Source organism: Microtus pennsylvanicus, chromosome 1 (assembly GCF_037038515.1).
Source record: "Microtus pennsylvanicus isolate mMicPen1 chromosome 1, mMicPen1.hap1, whole genome shotgun sequence".
In the NCBI taxonomy this organism is placed as follows: Eukaryota; Metazoa; Chordata; class Mammalia; order Rodentia; family Cricetidae; genus Microtus; species Microtus pennsylvanicus.
Genome location: NC_134579.1, coordinates 165,357,612 through 165,376,928, shown reverse-complemented (window position 1 = coordinate 165,376,928; position 19,317 = coordinate 165,357,612). Strand labels below are relative to the sequence as shown.

Sequence of the window (19,317 nt, the reverse complement as noted above, 5' to 3'; positions counted from 1 at the left end):
CACCCTACAGAACCTCGGGCCTCCCCTCTCTCTGGAACAGGCATCTGCGCATGCTATACAGACACTTACCGCACACATAGAAGGAAGGGATAAAGAGATCCTGACTACCACATGTGGAAATAAATATGAAACACTGTAATGGAAAGAGCCATATCCCTGCACTATGGAGGCAGAGGCAGCTAAAGGATCAGGAGTTCAAGGCCATCATCAGCTGGATGTTAGAGTTCAAAGACAGTTGGGATATGTAAAAACTACCTTGACCCGCCTCTGTCTCCTCTGTCTCTCTGTCTCTCTCTCACACACACGTGCACATAGATGCACGTGTGCCAGATCACACATGTGAGGTCAGAGGACAACTCGTGGCAGTCAGTTCTTTCCTTCCACCACCTGAGTCCCAGGGATAATTCAGGCCACTGGGCTTGGGGACAAGCGAATTTACCCACCAAACTGGCCCAGCTCAGAACAGAAAAACCTTATCACTGTTTTTTTTTCTTTTATCAATTTGTAACTACACATTTGTTACTCATGTGAAAAGCACAAGAAGGAAGGTACCATATCTGTATAAGTCACTGTTTACCAAGTACCTGCCGTGCCTAGCAGAGGCAGAATAGATACGATAAGCACACATTAACTGTTGAGTGACTGAAGTCACTTTGGGAGACAATAGGTCATTCAACAAGCAGCCTCCAGACACTGAAAAACAAAAGACTTAGTTTAGCGCATACCCTACGAGACACCAACATGACTGCCAGATAATTTGTGGAAACTAGTTTGTTCTAGAACGGGGTAGTATACAGCCCAGGCTGACTTCAAACTTACTGTATAGCTAAGGACAATCTTGAGCTGCTCGTTCTCCCGCCACCATCTCCCAAGGGCTGGGATTATAAATCCACACCACCACATCCAGATTTGATGCAAATATTCTTAATTCCAAACAAACAAGGCAAATCTATGTTGAGTGTTTACCTAGGAGAGGTCTGTAGACTCTGCAGGGCTCAGTCTGTCCGAGCCCAGCTTATGGATTGCCACGGGCACTTGCCTGTCACATTGGGCTTGCTTGGACAGAGACCACCAAAGCTGAAAGGAAAGCAGGGTTCTAGTCTAGAATGTTCTCTCTCTTCAGGTCAGAGGTTGGCAAGGTTTGTTTGCAGACCCCTAAGACAGATGGGCTGTCTAAGCCTTGAGTTTCTCAGCTGTGATACAATGATACAAGCCTGCTGATTATGTCCTGTCCCTTGGCACCGCAGGGACCAGGGCTGGGGCACACAGGAAGTTCTGAGCCAAGGAGACAAAGATCTGTGCTCTGACCAAGGAGCGTGTTATCTTCAGCAGGGTATAAAGGTAAGGCTCTGACTGTTCGGGGTTTTCTAACTACAACAAAAATAAACAAAGGACCTATGACTAGGCTGGGTGTTGTCATACACCTGCAAACCCAGTACTCCACAGGTTAAGGTCAAGGTTCTCAAATTCGAAAACAGCGAGGGCCACAGGACAAGACCCTACAAGAAGTAAAGAGAAAGAAGGGGGCTGGGGGAGTAGACAAGCAACAGGAAAAAAAAATGGGCTAACGCCTTAAAAACTCCTGTCACAAATAATGAAAGAGCCTACTTAAGTGTCCAGTAAGTATATGCAAAGGTGCTCAGCGTCAGTCATAAGAACTGAACTCCCCAGGTAAAAGGCCACAACACTACACAGAATTCTGCAAAGCTGGTGGCGGGTTTGTGGCTGTGGGAAGCTGGAGAACTGCAGCTCCAGAGCCGGGTTATCCTGGGTTATCTCTAGTTCCCTTAGGATCATCACGGCTCCTCAGTGTCTGACCTGCCCTCCTTATGATGACCAGGCAAACCTTTGGAACATATTAACAGACCACTAGCCTTCACCAAGCCAGAAGCTAAGAATGGCCTCCGTTCTTCTCTTTGCTGTAGCCAGCCTACTGCCATGCTTTGAGTGAGGACGGCCCCCACAGGCTCATATATTTGAATGCTTGGTTCCAGTTGGAAGAAACAGTTGGGAACATTAGGTGTGGCCTAGGGGGTAGACTTTGAGGTTTCAAAAGCCCACAGCGTTCCCAGTCAGTGTCTCCATCTGTGCCTCTCTCTCGCTTATGCTTGTGACCCAAGATCTACATTCTCAGCTGCCACTCCAGAGGCATGCCTGCCTGCCTAAAATCAAAGGCTCTCTTTTATAAGTTGCCATGATCACGGTCACAGCAAGCAAAAATCACCTGGAAATTATGTGATTATAAAATGTCAGATGTTGAGAACACAGCTGGTTTGTGAGCAGGGACAGGCTAAATTCAAAATAAAATCAAGGATCTGTTGTGCCCAGTACTTTCAAATACCAACATATTTGAAGAGCACCTTAATTTACCTACAACTTTCTTCTGTAACTGTAAAAACATCATGGAACCATTGCCACATTGAAATATGGTATTTGAGGCCATTTGAATCCATGTTCCCGGGCCATCACTACTCACATTGGGCTCCAGAAGAAACTATTTCTTACTCACTTTGAAGTGAGAGCTGTGTTTTCCATCAACACTAGTCATCAGGGGAAAGACGAACAAAATATATAATAAATATTGGAACATATTTACTAAAGTGGCTAAAATACTTTTAGAAATATTGTAAAGATGTGTGGACTAAAATCTCACATAACGCTAGTGAAACATGATTTGAGAAGCTAAGACTGCTAGCCCACACTTGCAATTCAGTGCTCAGGTGACTGAGGCAGGAGGATTGAAAGCTGGACCCTTCTGACCCTAGAACTTGGGAAGTGGAAACAGGTAGATCAGGAGTTTAAGGTCAGCCTCAACTACAAAGTAGGGGGGGAGCCATTTGTAGGCACACCGAGGCTGGCGCCTGGTCCTAGTTACTGATAAGGCTAAGGAGGAGAACTGCTTGAGTCCGTAAGTTTGAGATCTGCCTAAGAGACACAGGAGACTCTGTCTCAAAGGAAGGGAGGGAAGGAAGAAGGGAAGGAAAGAAGGAAGGAAGGAGGGAAGGAGGGAAAGGAAAAGAAAAGAATGAAAAAGAAAAAACCAGGTGGGTGTGGTAGTACATGCTTGTAACCCCCAGCACTCAGGAACTGAGTCAGGAAGGCAAACGTAAGTTCTAGGACAGCCTTGCTTATATAACAAGTTCCAGGATAGCCAGGAGTAAATAAAGAAAAAAAAAACTACCAACAAAAACTGTGGTATAGTAAGTCACAGCCACCTACTTAGAGGGAGAATGACAGATCCCTACATATGAAGAAAACTTTAACTCTGGGTTACTTCACCGAACATTATGTTGAGACTTCACAAGTATAACGGTCACTGATGCAATCCAGAATCGCATTCCTATTTTAGTTTGCTTCCTATTGCTGTGACAAAACACTGACCAATCAGGAGGGAAGGGTTTATTTGGCATACAGGAGAAGTCAGGGCAGGAACTGAAGCAGAGACCACGGAGGAGAGCTGCTTACTGGCTTGCTCCCCTTGTTCGTTCAACCATGTTTCTTATACAGCCTAGGATCACTTGCCAAGGAAAGGGGCCTCCTTCATCAATTACCAATTAAAAAATGCCCCAAAGGCATAGCCATAGACTGTGATCTAATGGATGTAATTCCTCAATTGGGGCTTCTTCTTCCCAGGTCTCTCTAGTCTGTGTCAAAACCAAAAGCAGGCAGCACATAAATCAACCAACAGTAATAGAACTCAGGGGTCAAGAGCCTCTGGGATGGGGTGGGAACAAACAAAGCCTCAGGATGCATAAATATTCTTTCTTTTTCTGAAAGCCAAGGGTAGCGGTATGCGCCTGCCCATAGACAGACAGCACTCAAGAAGCTGAATCAGGTTGCTGTGGTCAAAGCCAACTTTCACAGCACAGTGAGTTCCAACCTCGTGTACATAACAAGACTCTCAAAGAAAAAAGGAAAGACCTGGGTTATCTACAGAGGCTCCATGGGTGATCTTAGAAAATCTGAATTAGGCTTAGCAGCTCCCATGGGTCATCCTCGCACTGGGCACTGGGGAGGCTAAGACAATAGAATCTTGCTTGTCACAACAGGGTGGGCTAGATTGGCCTTGCTCAAAAAAGCAAAAGAAGAAACACTGAAAGCCACTTTCTAGAATGCAAATCACTGAGTCAGGGGATCTCTGTGGCACGGTTAATCTTAGCATTCTCTAGAATTCAGACAGCTTCAGCATTCTGGGAAACTGATGAACTGCCTGACACCCACTGGCCCCGGAGCTTTGATAGCAGAGGCTCCGTTTATTGCTGGCCCAGCCACGCATTTCTGACAGCTTTTGAAGGACTGTCTCGTATAACAGCTATTTGAATCTCGCCAGTGATCAACAAGGAAGACACAGACTAATCAGCCCCATTCCAAACATGAGGAACTAGACCTAGCGTGGAATCAAGATGGCGACCAAAGCGCTCCAGCTCACGTATTAGCGGTCACCTGGAATCACCTGTGTCCACTAGTCCTCAGTTAGAACTAATGGAAAAGTCTTCAAAATCCCAGTTGCAGAGTGAAGAAGCTTCAGTTCCTCACAAAGGGAAAAACACATGCTTAGTTAAATGAAATCAAAACTCTATAAGGCATTTCGATTTCTAGTTTAAAATGTTTACCCAACTGCTGTGAGAAAAATGCACAATCAGGAAAAGCACGTTTACTATTTCTAAAGGGCTGGATTAAAATCTCAGCTGTAAACTTCATTACTGTAATTAGATTTTTAATGCATATTTATTAAACATCATTCAAATACTGTGTACAAATTATTCCTGAGTTATTTGTACATTTGTGTTGATTCCACCAAACTGTCAACAGTAGCCACTGACCAGTGATGTCCTGCTACAGTGGCAGAAGCTTACTCCGGGTCAGAGGCAGCTCTTTTATGTTCTGATACGTCCTAATCATACCCAAAAGATAAATATGCAGTTTCTTTTTTGAGAACTGAAATGGTCATGAAGGACTCAAAAAGTCAAGCCTTCTCGGTGACATTAGAGACCTGTGTTTGATTTGCTGATGAGTAAACGAGGTGCAGAATAAAGAAAATCAAATCTTAATTAAACTCTTTCTTTAGAAAAACAACATAAGCCGTCATCAAGGACTGCATCTCACGATGATTTACTTTATTTATAAAAGGCTGATTTAAGGGCTTTAAAAGGGTGCTTTTGATTTAAATAGAAAAATTATGAAAATTAAAACTAACTGCTTCCTGGTTATCATTCTTTTCCTTTAGAAGGTAGTTAATGTTAAACATGCCAATGTGTATAACATTACAAAAGGAAAAAAAAACAGTGCTTTAAATTTCATGATAACAAATCAGTAAAATCCTGCTTAAAAATCTGAATAAAACCATTCTGAAGTAATCATGGGCACAGCCCAGCATACTGAGTAACTCCTTAGTATTCACCCAGCTCACACACTATTTCATAATGAGACCTAAGAGATCTCTTTTCTTTCAAACGATAAAGAAAATGACTGGTCTCTTTGTTGTGTTGTTTGATTGAGGCAGGGTCTCCTGCAACCCAGACTGGTCTCAAACCTTGAGCTTGGGCTCTTACTGCCTCCACCCTCAGGATGCTGGGGATACAAGCGTGTGCCTCCACATTCGGTTTCATGAGGTAGCAAACCCAGCACTGTGCATGCTAAATAAAATAAGCACTCTACCTACTGAGCTACGTTCCCAGCCCCAGTCTATTTAAAACTGGATGGACTCATCCACACATAGCTGAGGATTTTAAAATGGAGTCTGCTGGAGCTACATTTAAAATATAAGGTGTATTATAAGCCTATGAGAGAAATACCATAAAAACGACATGTTCGTGGATGCAGCTGGATGACACTAAGTGAAACACGCCAGGCACAGAAAGACAAATACTGCATGTTCTCACTTATACATGGAAGCGAAAATTGATTTCCAGAGATGTAGGGCATTGGAGAGTTGGCACGCGATAGGCTAAAGCCAAAGGGGGACAGGCAATGGGTATCGAAATACAGAGGGGATGACTACAGTTTAAAACAATTTACTATGCATCTTATTAAGATGTCATAGAGGGGAGTTGGAGGGGTGCCAGCAGATATAGTGATAAATGTTGAAGGAGATTGGATTGGTAATTGTCTTAGCATCATCATTACACAATCTATCTATGTATCCAATTATTATACTCTACACCATAGATGTGCACTACTGGAAATGAGTTTTTAAAAGGAAAGAAGGAGGAGGAGGAGGAAGAGGGAGGAGGAGGAGGAAGAAGAGGAAGAGGAAGAAGAGGAGGAAGAGGAGGAGGAGGAAGGGTACTGCAACTGAAGAAACTTCCTCCCTGCCAGCTAGCCCTCATGAGTGCTGGAGGCTATACCAGCCACTAAGGAAGAAAAGACATCAATAATCGTACCCACAAGATGGGACCGGGGTAGTGGTGGCATGACCGTCATGGGAGTAACCAACTACTTTCTTGTTGGATCTGAGGCTGGCTCCATAGGAGGGAATTCATGCCTGGTTCTATAAATCTAGTCAAAAGCTGTAAGGGGAGGGTCACCAGAGCAGGGCAGAAGTTGAACCTACTACTATTGTTTTGATAGATGGCCATGTTGTCAAACTGCCTTCTAAATATGTTCATTTATACCCATAAAAATCAGTGCTACTCTCAACCTTGGTCAGAAAAGCTTCTTTTGGTGGTTGGTAGTAGTTAGTGCAGATCACAATGGACTGGTCAATGTGCTGAGAGTAAGACCGGTAAGTGCTCAGCCCTAAGTGGACATCTCCTACCCACCCCCAAATACATAAGCTCCACCAAGGTTCTGGGAGCATCAAAGAGGAAGAACGAAAGAGTCAGAGGATGGGGATGCGTGCTAAGAAACACTGTATATGACATGGCTGTTGCACACAAGAATTCAGATATCCAACAGCCAAGTGTGAATGAGGGGGGGACCCACAGGACCCTACCCCTAGCTGAGGAGTTGGGAGCAGTTAGTGGCTGCTGAGGGAAGGAGAACATTTTTCTTTGGTAGAGTAGCCACTGGTAGGTTGTCCATTCTCTAGCGTCTGTCCCCACACCATGTTCATATAGGCAACACTTGCTGGGGTATAAGAAAAAAATAAAGCTGAGCACAGTGTCACATGCCTTTAATTCCAGCACTTGGGAGGCAGAAGCAAGCAGATCGCTGTAAATCTGAGTCCAGCCCGGTCTATACAGTGAGTCCCAGGACAGCCAGAGGTACATAGTGAGACCCTGTCTTGAAAACAACAGCAGCGAAAACAAAACAAAAAAGGAAGAAAAGAGTGGGCAAGGTGTAAGGGGGTCATAATGGGAGAGCCAGGGGGAATAGAGATCAAAACGCATTATATTAAGTTGTCAGAGAATACATTTAAAACGTGAACTTTAAAAAAGAATTCCATGTCCAAGCTCTGTCACTTCATAACTGAAAACTGCTACCTGGTAGACAACACAGATGGAAAACATGTTGATAAGAGTAGCCTCTGCAATGAGAACAATAGAAGACACTGGAAGAGACAGCTAGGGCCCACAGGTGGCTCAGCAGATAAAGGTGCTGGCTGCACATGCCCGACCACCTGAGTTCCATCACTGGGACCCATATAAAGATGGAAGGAGAGAACCGACCCCACAAAGTTGTCCTCTGAGCGCCATGTGTGGGTCATAGCTCATAAACCCACACACACATTAATAATAATATAGCTTAAAGAAGAATCAGCACAGTGTGATGTGCTTAAGAGATTCATACAGCACTCAGGAGGCAAAGGCAGGTGGATCTCTGAGTTCGAGGCCAGCCTAATCTACAGAGCGAGCTCCCAGACAGCCAGGGCTACACAGAGAAACCCTATCTTGGGAAACCAAAAACATAAGAGTGGACATGAATACTTATCTCTCATAATAAATGCTAATGCATTTGAATTGTTTCACATACAAGTGGTCACCAAACCGAGAAATACGAAGTACATCCATGGGGCTAGTGTAAAAGCATAAGGACCTGCCCTCAGTCCCCAGCTCTCACGTAAAGAGCCTGGCCTGGTAGCTGGTCTGTGTTGACAATCAGTGCTGAGAAGGTGGTAAGTGGATCCTTGCAGGTAACACTGGCCAGCCAGCCAGCCAGGCCTACTGTTTCATGACACCCTTTCTCAAAAAAGCAGTGGATGGATCCTGAGAAACAATACAAAGTCAACCCTTGGCCTCCACTAGCACGCACACAGGCACACGCACGCACGAACGAAATAAGTCCTGAAACCATTTACACTACTAATAATTCTACCAAGCCACATGGTGAAACGGGTGCTGCTTCCCTCCCACTGGGAAGATCTTACGTTCATGTACTGAAGGCGACACTGTGAGCTGAAGGTAAGGACTTACCATCCACTAGCAACGCCTCAAGATACAGTGTGTGCTTCACCAGAGAGGAACCATGAGATGTGGCCCCGTAGTCCCTTGCCGCTAAGAAACACACTTTTCCTAGGCTAGCTTAAATAAAGCAGAATTTTAGACAGAAAATTTTGATATTTTGAGAGCCCAGAGACGCCCTCCTTTTTGGTGTGCACCATAGTTCTCCGTGTCTTCTCTTCTTGTAAGCCCCGTCTTTCCAAAACATGTAAGTCTTCCTTGAGACTCAGTTTTTCCACTTTCCACTCTACAAACCTGCCCAGGCAAGTCCTCCATTCTGCTTCACGGTGCTGCCTATTTCTCCTTCCTATCTCTTACATCCCACAGCTCACTGAGCTCATCTGCCCGGCTCCATCACACACCCCAAGTTTAACGAGTCAAAACCAAACCTTGGGACTGTGGAGACGGTTCAGTGGTTCTAAGTGCTCATTGCCCCTCCACGGGACCTGAGTTGTTTTGTACAGAAATTTTAAAGCCAAAAACTGGAATTGCTCCTTTTGGGTTCCTTTTCTGTTTTGACTTAGTTTCCCTTAGGTAACCCAAACTAGCAACTCCACATTGACAGGAACAGCTTTTCCTTTTTATCACTTGCAGAACTGTCACTTCTGCCAAGTGGCCATCTCTGAATTCCTTCCTGGCCACCCCGGCCACCATAGCAACAAAGTAAGCCTAGTTAAACTATTTGAACTTCCTCGCAAGGTCCCAATCCTATCTCAGTCCCCGATGCCAGCATCCTGATGTTTCAAGGCAGCCCCAGGAACACAAGTGCAGAAACAGATCTGACCGCAGCTCTTCCAAAGAAAGCTCCACAGTATCTCCCTAAGCTTGGCCAGCTCCCTTGGCATCCACAGCTCCCCGAAACAAACGGCAGCTCCCCAGCTCCCCATCCCAGCTTCATCCCTGGCTGCTCTCCCTGGGAACCATAAGAACCAGTAAGGGTCATATGCTGTTCTCTCCATTCTTGGCTAAAAAAAACAAACGAAACTCAAGTGTAAGAAAGAAATGACTAGCAGGCTGCCTAGAATATAGAAAAGGCTCAGCTGGGCCTGGTGGCTCACACCTGTAACCACAGCTGGGCGGCCAAGACATGGGGACTGCGAGTGTGAGGCCAGCCTAGTGAACTACAATGCAAGTAAGTTCCAGCCAAGGCCCTGGTTCGTGTGTGTGTGTATATATCTATATAATTTGTTAAAAAGAAAAAAGAAAAGAAAGGGCTTATCACATATTAGCTATCAAATGTTAGGTTTCGTAAATCTATCTCCCTCCCAAGGGCTAGGATCCAAAGCATTCATACAGCCCTTTACATTTAGCATAAAACTTAAACTGAGGGGGCTGGAGAGATGGCTCAGCGGTTAAGAGCATTGACTGCTCTTCCCGAGGACCCAGGTTCATTTCCCAGCATCCACATGGCAGCTCACAACTGTCTGAAAATCCAGTTCCAGGGGATCTGACACCTTCACACCAATGCACATAAAATAAAGTTAAATAAACCATAAAAAGATTAAAAAAAATAAATAAAATAAATAAAAAAAACTTAAACTGAATTAACAATGTTGTCACATTTCTACCCATACCCTGGCTAACGTGAGTTTGCTGTTGTTGTTGTTGTTGTTAGGTGTTTGTTCATTTGCTGAGACAGAGCTGGACTTGAACTCCCAATGTAGCTCAGGCTGGTTCAAAGCTGCTATAACAATATGATCAAGCAACAAGGGTCACGATTACTACCTGAGCCCCCAACCCCGGATGGCCACTGCTGTCTAATAAAAATCTTCCTTTTAACTATTAAGAGGTGTTAAACTAGCCAGGCAGTGGTGGCACAAGTCTTTAATCCCAGCACTTGGGAAGCAGAGACAGGCAGACCTCTGTGAGTTCGAGGCCAGCCTGGTCCATGGAGTGAGTTCCAGGAGAACCAGGACAGCCTAGGCTACACAATGAAACCCTGTCTTAGGGCGGGGTGGTGGTGGTAAAACTTGCACGTTAAATGAAGATTTACTGAGACCTAAAGAAAACAGGTAATGAAATCAATGGAGTAAATTACAGAAAATATCAAAATCCACCTAACGGAAAATTAGATATCCCAAAATGAAATCCGTAAACTTTTCAAGGTTGAGTTTACAAAATGGCTGATCCAGGCCTGGCATTAAAGTAACCCAAGACATTAAAACCAAAATTAGAGTTAAAGAAATGGCTCCATGGTTAAAAGCACCGGTTGCTCTTGCAGAGGACTCAGGCCTGGTTCTCAGCACCCACATGGCAGCTAGTAACTGTCTTTGACTGTCATTCCAGAGGAGCTGACGTCCTCCTCTGACCACTACACGCACTAGCCATATATGTGGCACACAGATACAGACACAGGCAAACACTCATACACAGAAAATAAATGTCAAAAAATAATTAAGGGCAGGGCATGGTGGTACATGCCTTTAATCCTAGCAGTTGGGAGGCAGAGGCAGGTGGCTCTCTATGAGTTCAAGGTCAACCTGGTCAGCAAAGTGAGTTTCAGGATAGCCAGGACTGTTTACACAGAGAAACACTGTCTTGATTAAAAAAAAAAAAAAAAGAAAAGAAAGAAAGAAAGAAAACAAAATTAAGGAATGACCCACCAGACGTTGCAATCCCAGCTACTCAGGAAGGAGGAAGGAGGACCACAGGGTTTGAGATCCACCTGAACTCCATACAGAGTGAATTCAAAGCCATCCCAAGATGCAATTTAGACCCCATCTTCAAACAAAAGTGAGGGAACGGAGCTGGAGCTCAGTGATGAGGGTTTGCCTAGCGCACGGCTAGACCTTTCATTCAAGAACAGTAGTGCCCAAAATAAGCAAAGGCCTGCCCTTCCTTTCCTTATATTCTTTTCCATTACTATTTCCTCCCTTTGTTTAAGTCAATGTTTTGCTAAATGAAACTTTAAATAAAACTTTAAGAAAAAAAATGGAGATAAAAGAGAAGTGTGAATACTGAGCTCCCTCCCCAGGGGTGGGCAGTTATTTCTTCATGGAGGGGGCAAGAAAAGGGCAGAGAACTATAAACCAGACTCGACGGCTCAGATTGAAACTTTAATATTTCTCGTTTAGAAAATGGAAGGGAATATTTTTATTTAAAAAACCTCTCTCTGTGTCTCTCTCTGTGCCTCCCTCCCTCCCTCCCTCCCTCCCTCCCTCCCTCCCTCCCTCCCTCCCTCCCTCCCTCCCTCCCTCCCTCCCTCTCTCTCTCTCTCTCTCTCTCTCTCTCTCTCTCTCTCTCTCTCTCTCTCTCTCTCGGTGGGAGCTGGTCCTCTCCTTCCACCACATGCATCCTGGGGATTAAATTCAAGCTTGATGGCTAATAGTTCTAGTATTAATCTCAGTGACTGAAGGAAACATATTTTGAGATGATAAGAGTCAGCATTAACTTGCATCCTTCACTAAACTCTGTCACTGTACTAAGGTATCTAAAGAGGCACTTGGAGATGAGAAAAGGCAACGCATAATTGCAGATGGGGGAAGATCATGACAATAACTTCATTGATTTGAAAATATCTGCCCACCAGATACCAATCACGCCCCTAAGGGCTGAGGAAACAATGACACAGGAGTTCGATGTCTTTTCGTAAGCAGCAGTTCAGTGAACATCGAGGTGAAATTAACGCTTCTGGGAAAAGGAAGCGAGAGGATGTCAGGTTCCAGGCCAGCCTGCACCACACAGTGAGACCATGTCTCCAAACAATAAATTAGCACTCTTGTGGACGTGGTTAGTCGAAATTAATCCACTCGTTCATGAACACACAACAACAGAACGAATGAGTCGAAACCCAGTGAATAAAAAAAAATAAAACAAAACAAAAACCTGACGCCTCTAGGAATTAGAACATTAAGAACGGGCTCACAGGGTCGGTGGCATAGCTTTTAAGCCCATTATCAGCCATAAGAACCCAGATGGTGTTGGGTACCCAGAAAACTCCACTCTCACTTACCCCATTCCTTCAAACTTGCACACCTGAGCTCTCCAGCTCTCAGCTGCCTACGAGGGAACTGGGTTGACCTCTGACCCTCAGATAGAAGCTAATCTTGGGGCAGCTGCCAGGGGAGGGGGTAGGGGGTGGGAGTGGGAATTAGAGATCCTTCGGGACAAAGAGGTGCAACAAGGTCAGGGGACACGAACTCTTCCCTAGGATCCTTAATGCCTGCGAAACCAGGGGGTGCAGCTGGGAACGCTCAGGGAGTGGGGTGGCCTCAGAGCCTGCGCGGCCCGCTCGTGACACGGTCACTGACCTTTCCAAAGGGGTTTCCCAGGGCCAGGGGCCGGAGGAGGGATTGCGACGGCCTGCGCCCCGCACCCAACACCTCGCCCAGTCAGCCGGCTGCGCGCCGCGGAGCGCAGGGTAACCAAGGGCGACCAGGAGGCCGCCATCTTGAGCTCCGTACAGGGAGGAAAACTTTATTGAAAACCAGAAGACCGCGAAGTAGCAGCCGAGTGCCAGGGCGCTCCAAGAGGCCACGCCTGAGAACGAGGGAGCACTAAACAGAGGTCACCTCAAGCGCAGAACGGCAGGAACGCCTGCCCTTCCACGCCTTCCGGTGGCCCCTGGGACTACAAGTCCCGAAAGACAGCGCGTTTTGAAGGGGCGGAGCCCGACAGACGAGGGTGCGTAGACTTGTGGCCACGCCTCCACCGCAAATCAGCTGGAACCAACTCTCCGCCTCCCTCCGCCCCACCCACCAACCCAAGGCTGGAGAAACCAACGTAGCTTGTAGAAACTGTTCCTGAACCTTCTAAGTGTGCATAATACGTAGGCGGCCCAGTGGGGGGTGCTTACTTCGTCCAATCTAGTATAATATAGTCTCAGTTTTCTTTCAGTGTCCAACATGGGTCTCTGAAGAGTACCAGAAATGGGATTCTGCCACATTCTGTTTGGTTGTATAATAGAGCTAATTTTCAATATAGCACACGTTCACATTCTTTGAAGGAGTTTATGTGTGGACAAGAAAGCCAATGGCCCCAGAAGGCCAACTGGTGGACGTTGTACTCATGGGATGGTAAAAACGGGGAACTTCTAAGTGATCGCCCCCCACTATGAGGTTGGAAAACAAAAGACAATTGGGAAGATTTAACTTTTAGAAGATTTAACTTTTTAAAAAGATTATATTTTTGTCGAGGTGTGTATTGCTATGTTGAAAGCGAGTTCTGCGGAGGCCAGATGTGGGCATTGATCCTCTGTAACTGCCTGGAGTTACAGGTGACTGTGAGCCACCAGACATGGGTGGAACCAAACTCTTGGCGCAAACGTCACACATTCTAACTGTTGAGATATTTCTCTAGTCCCAACAAGAATAACCTTTAACAAAAGATAAAGGCTCTCCCATGGGGCATTGGATATGTAGCTCAGTTTGTAGAGTGTTTGCCTAGTGTGCTTTAAACCCACGAATACAACTCCAGCACCAGTCTGGGCAAGAATAGCACATGCATGTAATCCGAGCAATTGGGAGGTGGATACAACAGGATGAGAATTCCAACTGTGCCGGGCAGTGGTGGCACTGGCCTTTAATCCCAGCACTTAGGAGGCAGAAACACAGGGATCTCTGTGAGTTCGAGGCCAGTCTGGTCCACAAAGTGAGTTCCAGTACAGAGAAACCCTGTCTCAAGAAAAGAAAGTCAGGAGTATAGGAAGGAGAAAACAGAGTTTCCATTGTGTGGCCAGAAGAGAGAACACTAAGAGGAATTCCAGGAAGCCAGACCATGGTCACTGGCAGAGAAATTCTCAAGAAACAGGAAAAGGAAGGCAGAATGTGGCAGAGTAATTCTGAGACTTTTTTCGGTTAATTTGTCAAAGTAGGTACCCACCCTGACAGGAGTGACGATAGTCTAAAGAAAGACCTTATGCCCCTTTATTTGGCTATTAACCTACTGAAACAATGGTCCCTAAGAAATTGGGATATTCCCAAGGGTCTCATGCTGGGAGAAGGAAAGGGCTGAAGCCTAGTGCCAACAGGAAAAGGGAAATTGTCTTCCAGGAAGAGGGTTCACACAGCTCTGGTAGCTTGCCAGACCACTTTGTAGGACACACTAGACCCAGGACAGTGGTGGGTCAGTGATGGGCAGGACCACACCTTGACCAGGACTGCTTAGCTGTTCATTACCTCTGCTTAGGATTTAAACCTGAGCCTTAGATCAGCACCTCAAAGATGGATTTGGCAGGAAGGAGATACTGAGTCGCTTTGTTTCCCTTCCTAATGTATCTATGTTCCCTGCTTTGACTATTCATTCTCGCTCTCCTTTTGTTTTTTTGTTGTTGTTGTTTTTGTTGTTTGTTTCATTTTGTATTTTGAATCAGGGTCTCATTCTGTAGCTCAGGCTGGCCTCCTGCAAATTCCCTGTGATCCTCTTGCCTCACCCCTCGAGCAGGAGGATTAGAGGTGGGATTTAGCTTGTGAGGACTGGTGGCTGATTCTAGGTTATTAAGGCTGCTAAACTCTGACCTGAGCAACTCTATCCTCTGATTTACACATCTGACTATAAAGGATTGGTTGTTTTGGTTTTGTTTTTCAAGACAGGGTTTCTTTGTGTAGCTTTGGAGCCTGTCCTGGAACTCATTCTGTAGATCAGGTTGGCCTTGAACTCAGAGATCCGCCTGCCTCTACCTCCTGAGTGCTGGGATTAAAGGTGTGGGCCACCACTGCCTGGCATAGCTGGACTTCTAATCCTGACTGTGTAGTTTTAATGTTCGGATAGGAACAATTGTTTCTTCATAACACAGGAAAATTTTTTCCATTAAGATTACTAATTTTAGTGTGACACTTTTTAGAAAATCATTTACTTTTTATTTTGTTATTTTAGTTCTGGGTAGTGAAAGACTTTTATAAAAATAAAAAAAACTATGTTGTAAGCTGGAGTGATGGCTCAGCAGTTAAAAGCACTGACTGCTTGTAGTAATATGGGCGGAGGGGCTGCGTCCCCAACACCCCAGCCGCCTGCTCGGCTAGCTTTTGCCCCGAAATAACAACACACAAACTGTATTCATTTAATCACTGCTTGGCCATTCTGCTCTAGCCCTTACTGGCTAATTCTGATATCCCGATCAACCCATCTCTAATAATCTGTGAGCACCGGTCTTTCCGGGAAGATTCTAGGTCGGAGCTTCATCGCGTGTGTCTGCCCGGGAGTGGGGCATGGCGTCTCTCTCTGAGGTGTCTGCTCCCGAGAGGAAAGCTGTCGAGTCTGACCTCACTTCCTCTTCCTCCCGGCATTCTGTTCTGTTTACTCCACCTACCTATGTCCTAACCAATAATATGGGCCAAGGCAGTTCCTTTATTAGCCAATGACCTTCCTCCATCAACTGCTCTCTCAGAACAGGTGGTTCAATTCCCAGTACCCACCTGGAGGCTCACAGCCATTCATCTCAGGCTCCAAGCGATCTGATGCCCTCTTCCAGCCGCCTCAGGCACCAGGCGTATGTGGTGCACAGGCTAACATGCAGGCAAAACACTCATACACATAAAATGAACACATTTTTCTAAAAAAAAAAAATAGGTTACTTCAGCCGGAGGAGGGGTGCACACTTTAATCCCAGCACTTAGGAGGCAGAGGCAGGAGAATCTCTGTGAGTTCAAGGCCTGCCTGGGCTATAGAACGAGTCCAGGCTAGCCAGGACTACGTAGAGAAACCGTGTCTTAAAATAAAAAAAGTAGGTTGCTTCATCTTTGACTGACTTAGTTATCACACTCAAGAGATACTCAGAGGGCATTTAGGTACCACTATGACTGTTATGAAAAAAAAAACAATTGCCTGGGTCAGTGAGATTATCCCTTATTAGAGATTCTAACATCTTAATAATTACAGACATGAAACTGTTAGTCATTTAGTGTCAAATGAGCAGGAATATCTACCAGAATTTCAGTGTATGATTGTGCAAGTAGATGAACATGGCAAACTGAACTTCACTTAGATTAAGCATAATATAATTTAGAGGAAAATAACTTAGTCATCCTTTTTTTCAAGTTAAGATAAGAAAACCAGTGGGTGGTGGTGGCACATATCTTTAATCCCAGCATTTGGGAGGTTTAGGCAGATGGATCTCTGAGTTTGAGGCCAGCATGGTTTAGATGTTAATCCCACCATGCAAGAATAAAACCACAACCAGAATTTTTGAGCCAAATTGGAAGCAAAACTTTATTAAATACTGGCCAGAATGATGAACGCTGACCAGGTCCATATCCCTCAGCACCAAATTACATTAGTCAGAGGCTTATGAAGGCAAAATCTATGAAACTATGCTCTTCCTGCCCTCATCCAATGGGGGGGGGGCAAGCATACATTCTGATGGAAGCATCATACATACATACATACATACATACATACATACATACATCATACATACATACTTCCTGACTACATACCTCCTACCTGAGTGATCAAGCACATCCTATGCAGTTGGGGCAACCAGCCTTGTTTACAGAAGTGAAAACCCGTGGCTTGTTACCTTACCTGAACAACAACCACAACATTCCAGGAAGTTATCTGTCCTTGGGTGAATGAGGCTTATAGGTTAGAGGCATTTTTATTTTATAGATCTCGTGAGCACAGTAATTAAACATAAAACATAACTTTAGCCATCACTTACATTAGGCCCAAATCCATGAAGTCTCCCAAAAACCAACAAGGAGACCGAGTCCCATTTGTAAAAGCAAAGAGCCTTTATTTTATGCAAGTTTGCAAACTCTGTCTTTCCTCATGTCCAATGTATTGGAATAAACAGAGACCCCCAAACTCAGTCAGAGTTGGGTTTGTATAGTAGTAAAGGTAAGGGTGAGGGGTTTCTGAGGTTCGGGACCTCTGATTGGCTGACATTTGTCTAGGGGTGTCCTGGTGAGTGTGTGCTGGCAGGTGATCCTATCTACAGTGGTTGGAACGTTAGGCATTTCCTTTGGATGGTCTGTTCTTGGGTGGTGCTCAGGTAATCTTAGTTTGTGGCCCTTCCTGTAACCAGGTATTGCTTCAGGGTAAACTACTGAGACTTAGGCCTCCATTAAACTTCTGGATGGCTGAGTCCTACTGATAGGACTGATAATGGTTGGAAGTAAAGAACTTCCTTTGGGTGGTCTGTTTCTATTTAGCTTCTCCTGGCTGGCTCCTACAATGTACTCAGTGAGTTCCAGGACATCTGGGGCTACATTGAGAAACACTGCCTCAAGAAAAAAGGAAACCAATTAAGGTACTGGCTAGATGGCCCAGGAGTTAAGAGCACTGGCTGTTTTTCAAAAGGACCAGGATTCAATTCCAGCACCCACACAGTGGCTCACAACCATCTGTAACTCCAGTTTCAGGGAATTTGACACCCTCTTCTGGCTTCTTTGGGCACAGGGCAAGCATGACACAGACGTATAGGCAGACAAAACATCCATACCCATAAAATAAAAAAAAAATTAAATAACCATTGTAAGTGTTCAATTGGAATCTCCAGCTTACCCCTGCATGGTCCAGAAAGCCCCATTCCTGTCTCTCTCTCTAAACTCGACCCTCTTGGAAAATCTCCAACAAAGAAAAGGAGACAGAAGCCCAGTTCCACACTTCTGGCTGTTATGGTTAACATGCTGCAGGTCCCTGAGTAGCGACCGTGGGCGGCAGACCACAAGACCACTGTGGGCCATGAAGGCAGCTGGTCCCAGGAAGGCAATCAGTCCCAGGCAGGTAGCTGCACAACAGGTGACAGACAGAGACCTATTAGGCACACTGTGCAGAGAAAGTGGGTGGGTATTTATTTAGTGGATTATGGAGGGGAAAGGGGGAAGGGGAGAAAGAAGAGCAGAGAGAGAGAGAGAGAAGGGGAAGGGGGAGGGGAGAAGGGAGAGAGATGGAAAGGGAAAGAAGGCGCTCAGGGTAGAAGCTGAAGGAAGAGCCTTGTCGTCGTCGTCGTCCCCCCCCCCGCCCCAAGTGGGAGTGGGTGTGCTTGTCCCTTTTTTTGGTTTCTCAAGACAGGTTTTCTCTGTGGTTTTGGAGCCTGTCCTGGAACTAGCTCTTGTAGACCAAGCTGGTCTCGAACTAACAAAGATCCTCCTCCTCTGCTTCCCAAGTCCTGGGATTAAAGGCGTGTGCCACCACCACCAGCGGGGCTTGTCTCTTAAAGGGACAGGACAGACCATTATACTGGTGACTATTACAACTTCCTCCCCTGTTGCTTTAGTTTGGCATGTGGCTTCTCCAGTCTGTCTCTCTCTCTTTGGGACTGGAGAACCTACCCAGGAGTTGCTTTGCTCAGATAAATCTGTTCTTATATTTTTTCAGTTCGGCTTGATCTGGCTTACTGCATCAGCAGAGAAACCTATTATCAGGGGACAGAAAAACTATTAGTAGTAAAGTTAATAAAATGTCAACCCTGCGGTTCCTGAGACAACAATGTCAAAAAGAAAGAAAGAACGAGCTGTAAAGAGCACAGGGCACCCACTCCTACCTCAGAAGTCACCCCTTCCTATTTCCTTACCTTCTATAAGAAACAAAGGGTAGGAATGTTGGACATACCCCCATTGCTAATGGCCAATGAGCCACATTCCAATGTCGCCATATTTTCTCTGTGCTCATACTCCATACCCCCTATAAAGCCTGCCATCATGGCTTGTCACTTTCTCCAGCCCCACTCAGAAGCAATTATTTTGCATCTTCCCTCTCCCCAATGAATCTCTTATGGGAGGTCTGTTGCGGGGTGTGATTTTTGCGGTGTTCCTTGACCCCCCAGTCACTGAGATATTGTTCCACCAAAGAACCCTCTCAGCCTTCAGTGCTTTCCTTGCTTTTTCTCTTAACCCACAGTCTGTACTCAAAGGTCTAAACTGGTCCATGCTATTGGAAGGTACTTTCCCTGTTGTCATCACAACAGGCTCTCTGATTGCATCTCAGGCAATTCTGCTTTCCTCTCCTTGTTCCTAGGTTGGCTCTCCTATTGTCCCTGGGAGTCACCAAGCCTGCC

General features: G+C 45.5%; 1 protein-coding gene across 3 annotated transcripts in view; it reads right to left on the bottom strand.

Moving 5' to 3' along the window:
• Afg1l (AFG1 like ATPase) overlaps positions 1–12,946 on the bottom strand; it is a 160,743-nt gene extending 147,797 nt beyond the window's left edge. The window contains exon 1 of one of the 3 annotated variants that reach the window (XM_075944655.1): positions 12,632–12,946. In XM_075944655.1, the coding sequence (XP_075800770.1) occupies positions 12,632–12,770 (139 nt within the window). In that variant the 5' untranslated portion in view covers positions 12,771–12,946. The remainder of the gene's footprint in view (positions 1–12,631) is intronic. The other 2 variants (XM_075944665.1, XM_075944676.1) reach the window with 2 other exon arrangements.
• Positions 12,947–19,317: the final 6,371 nt, after the last annotated feature.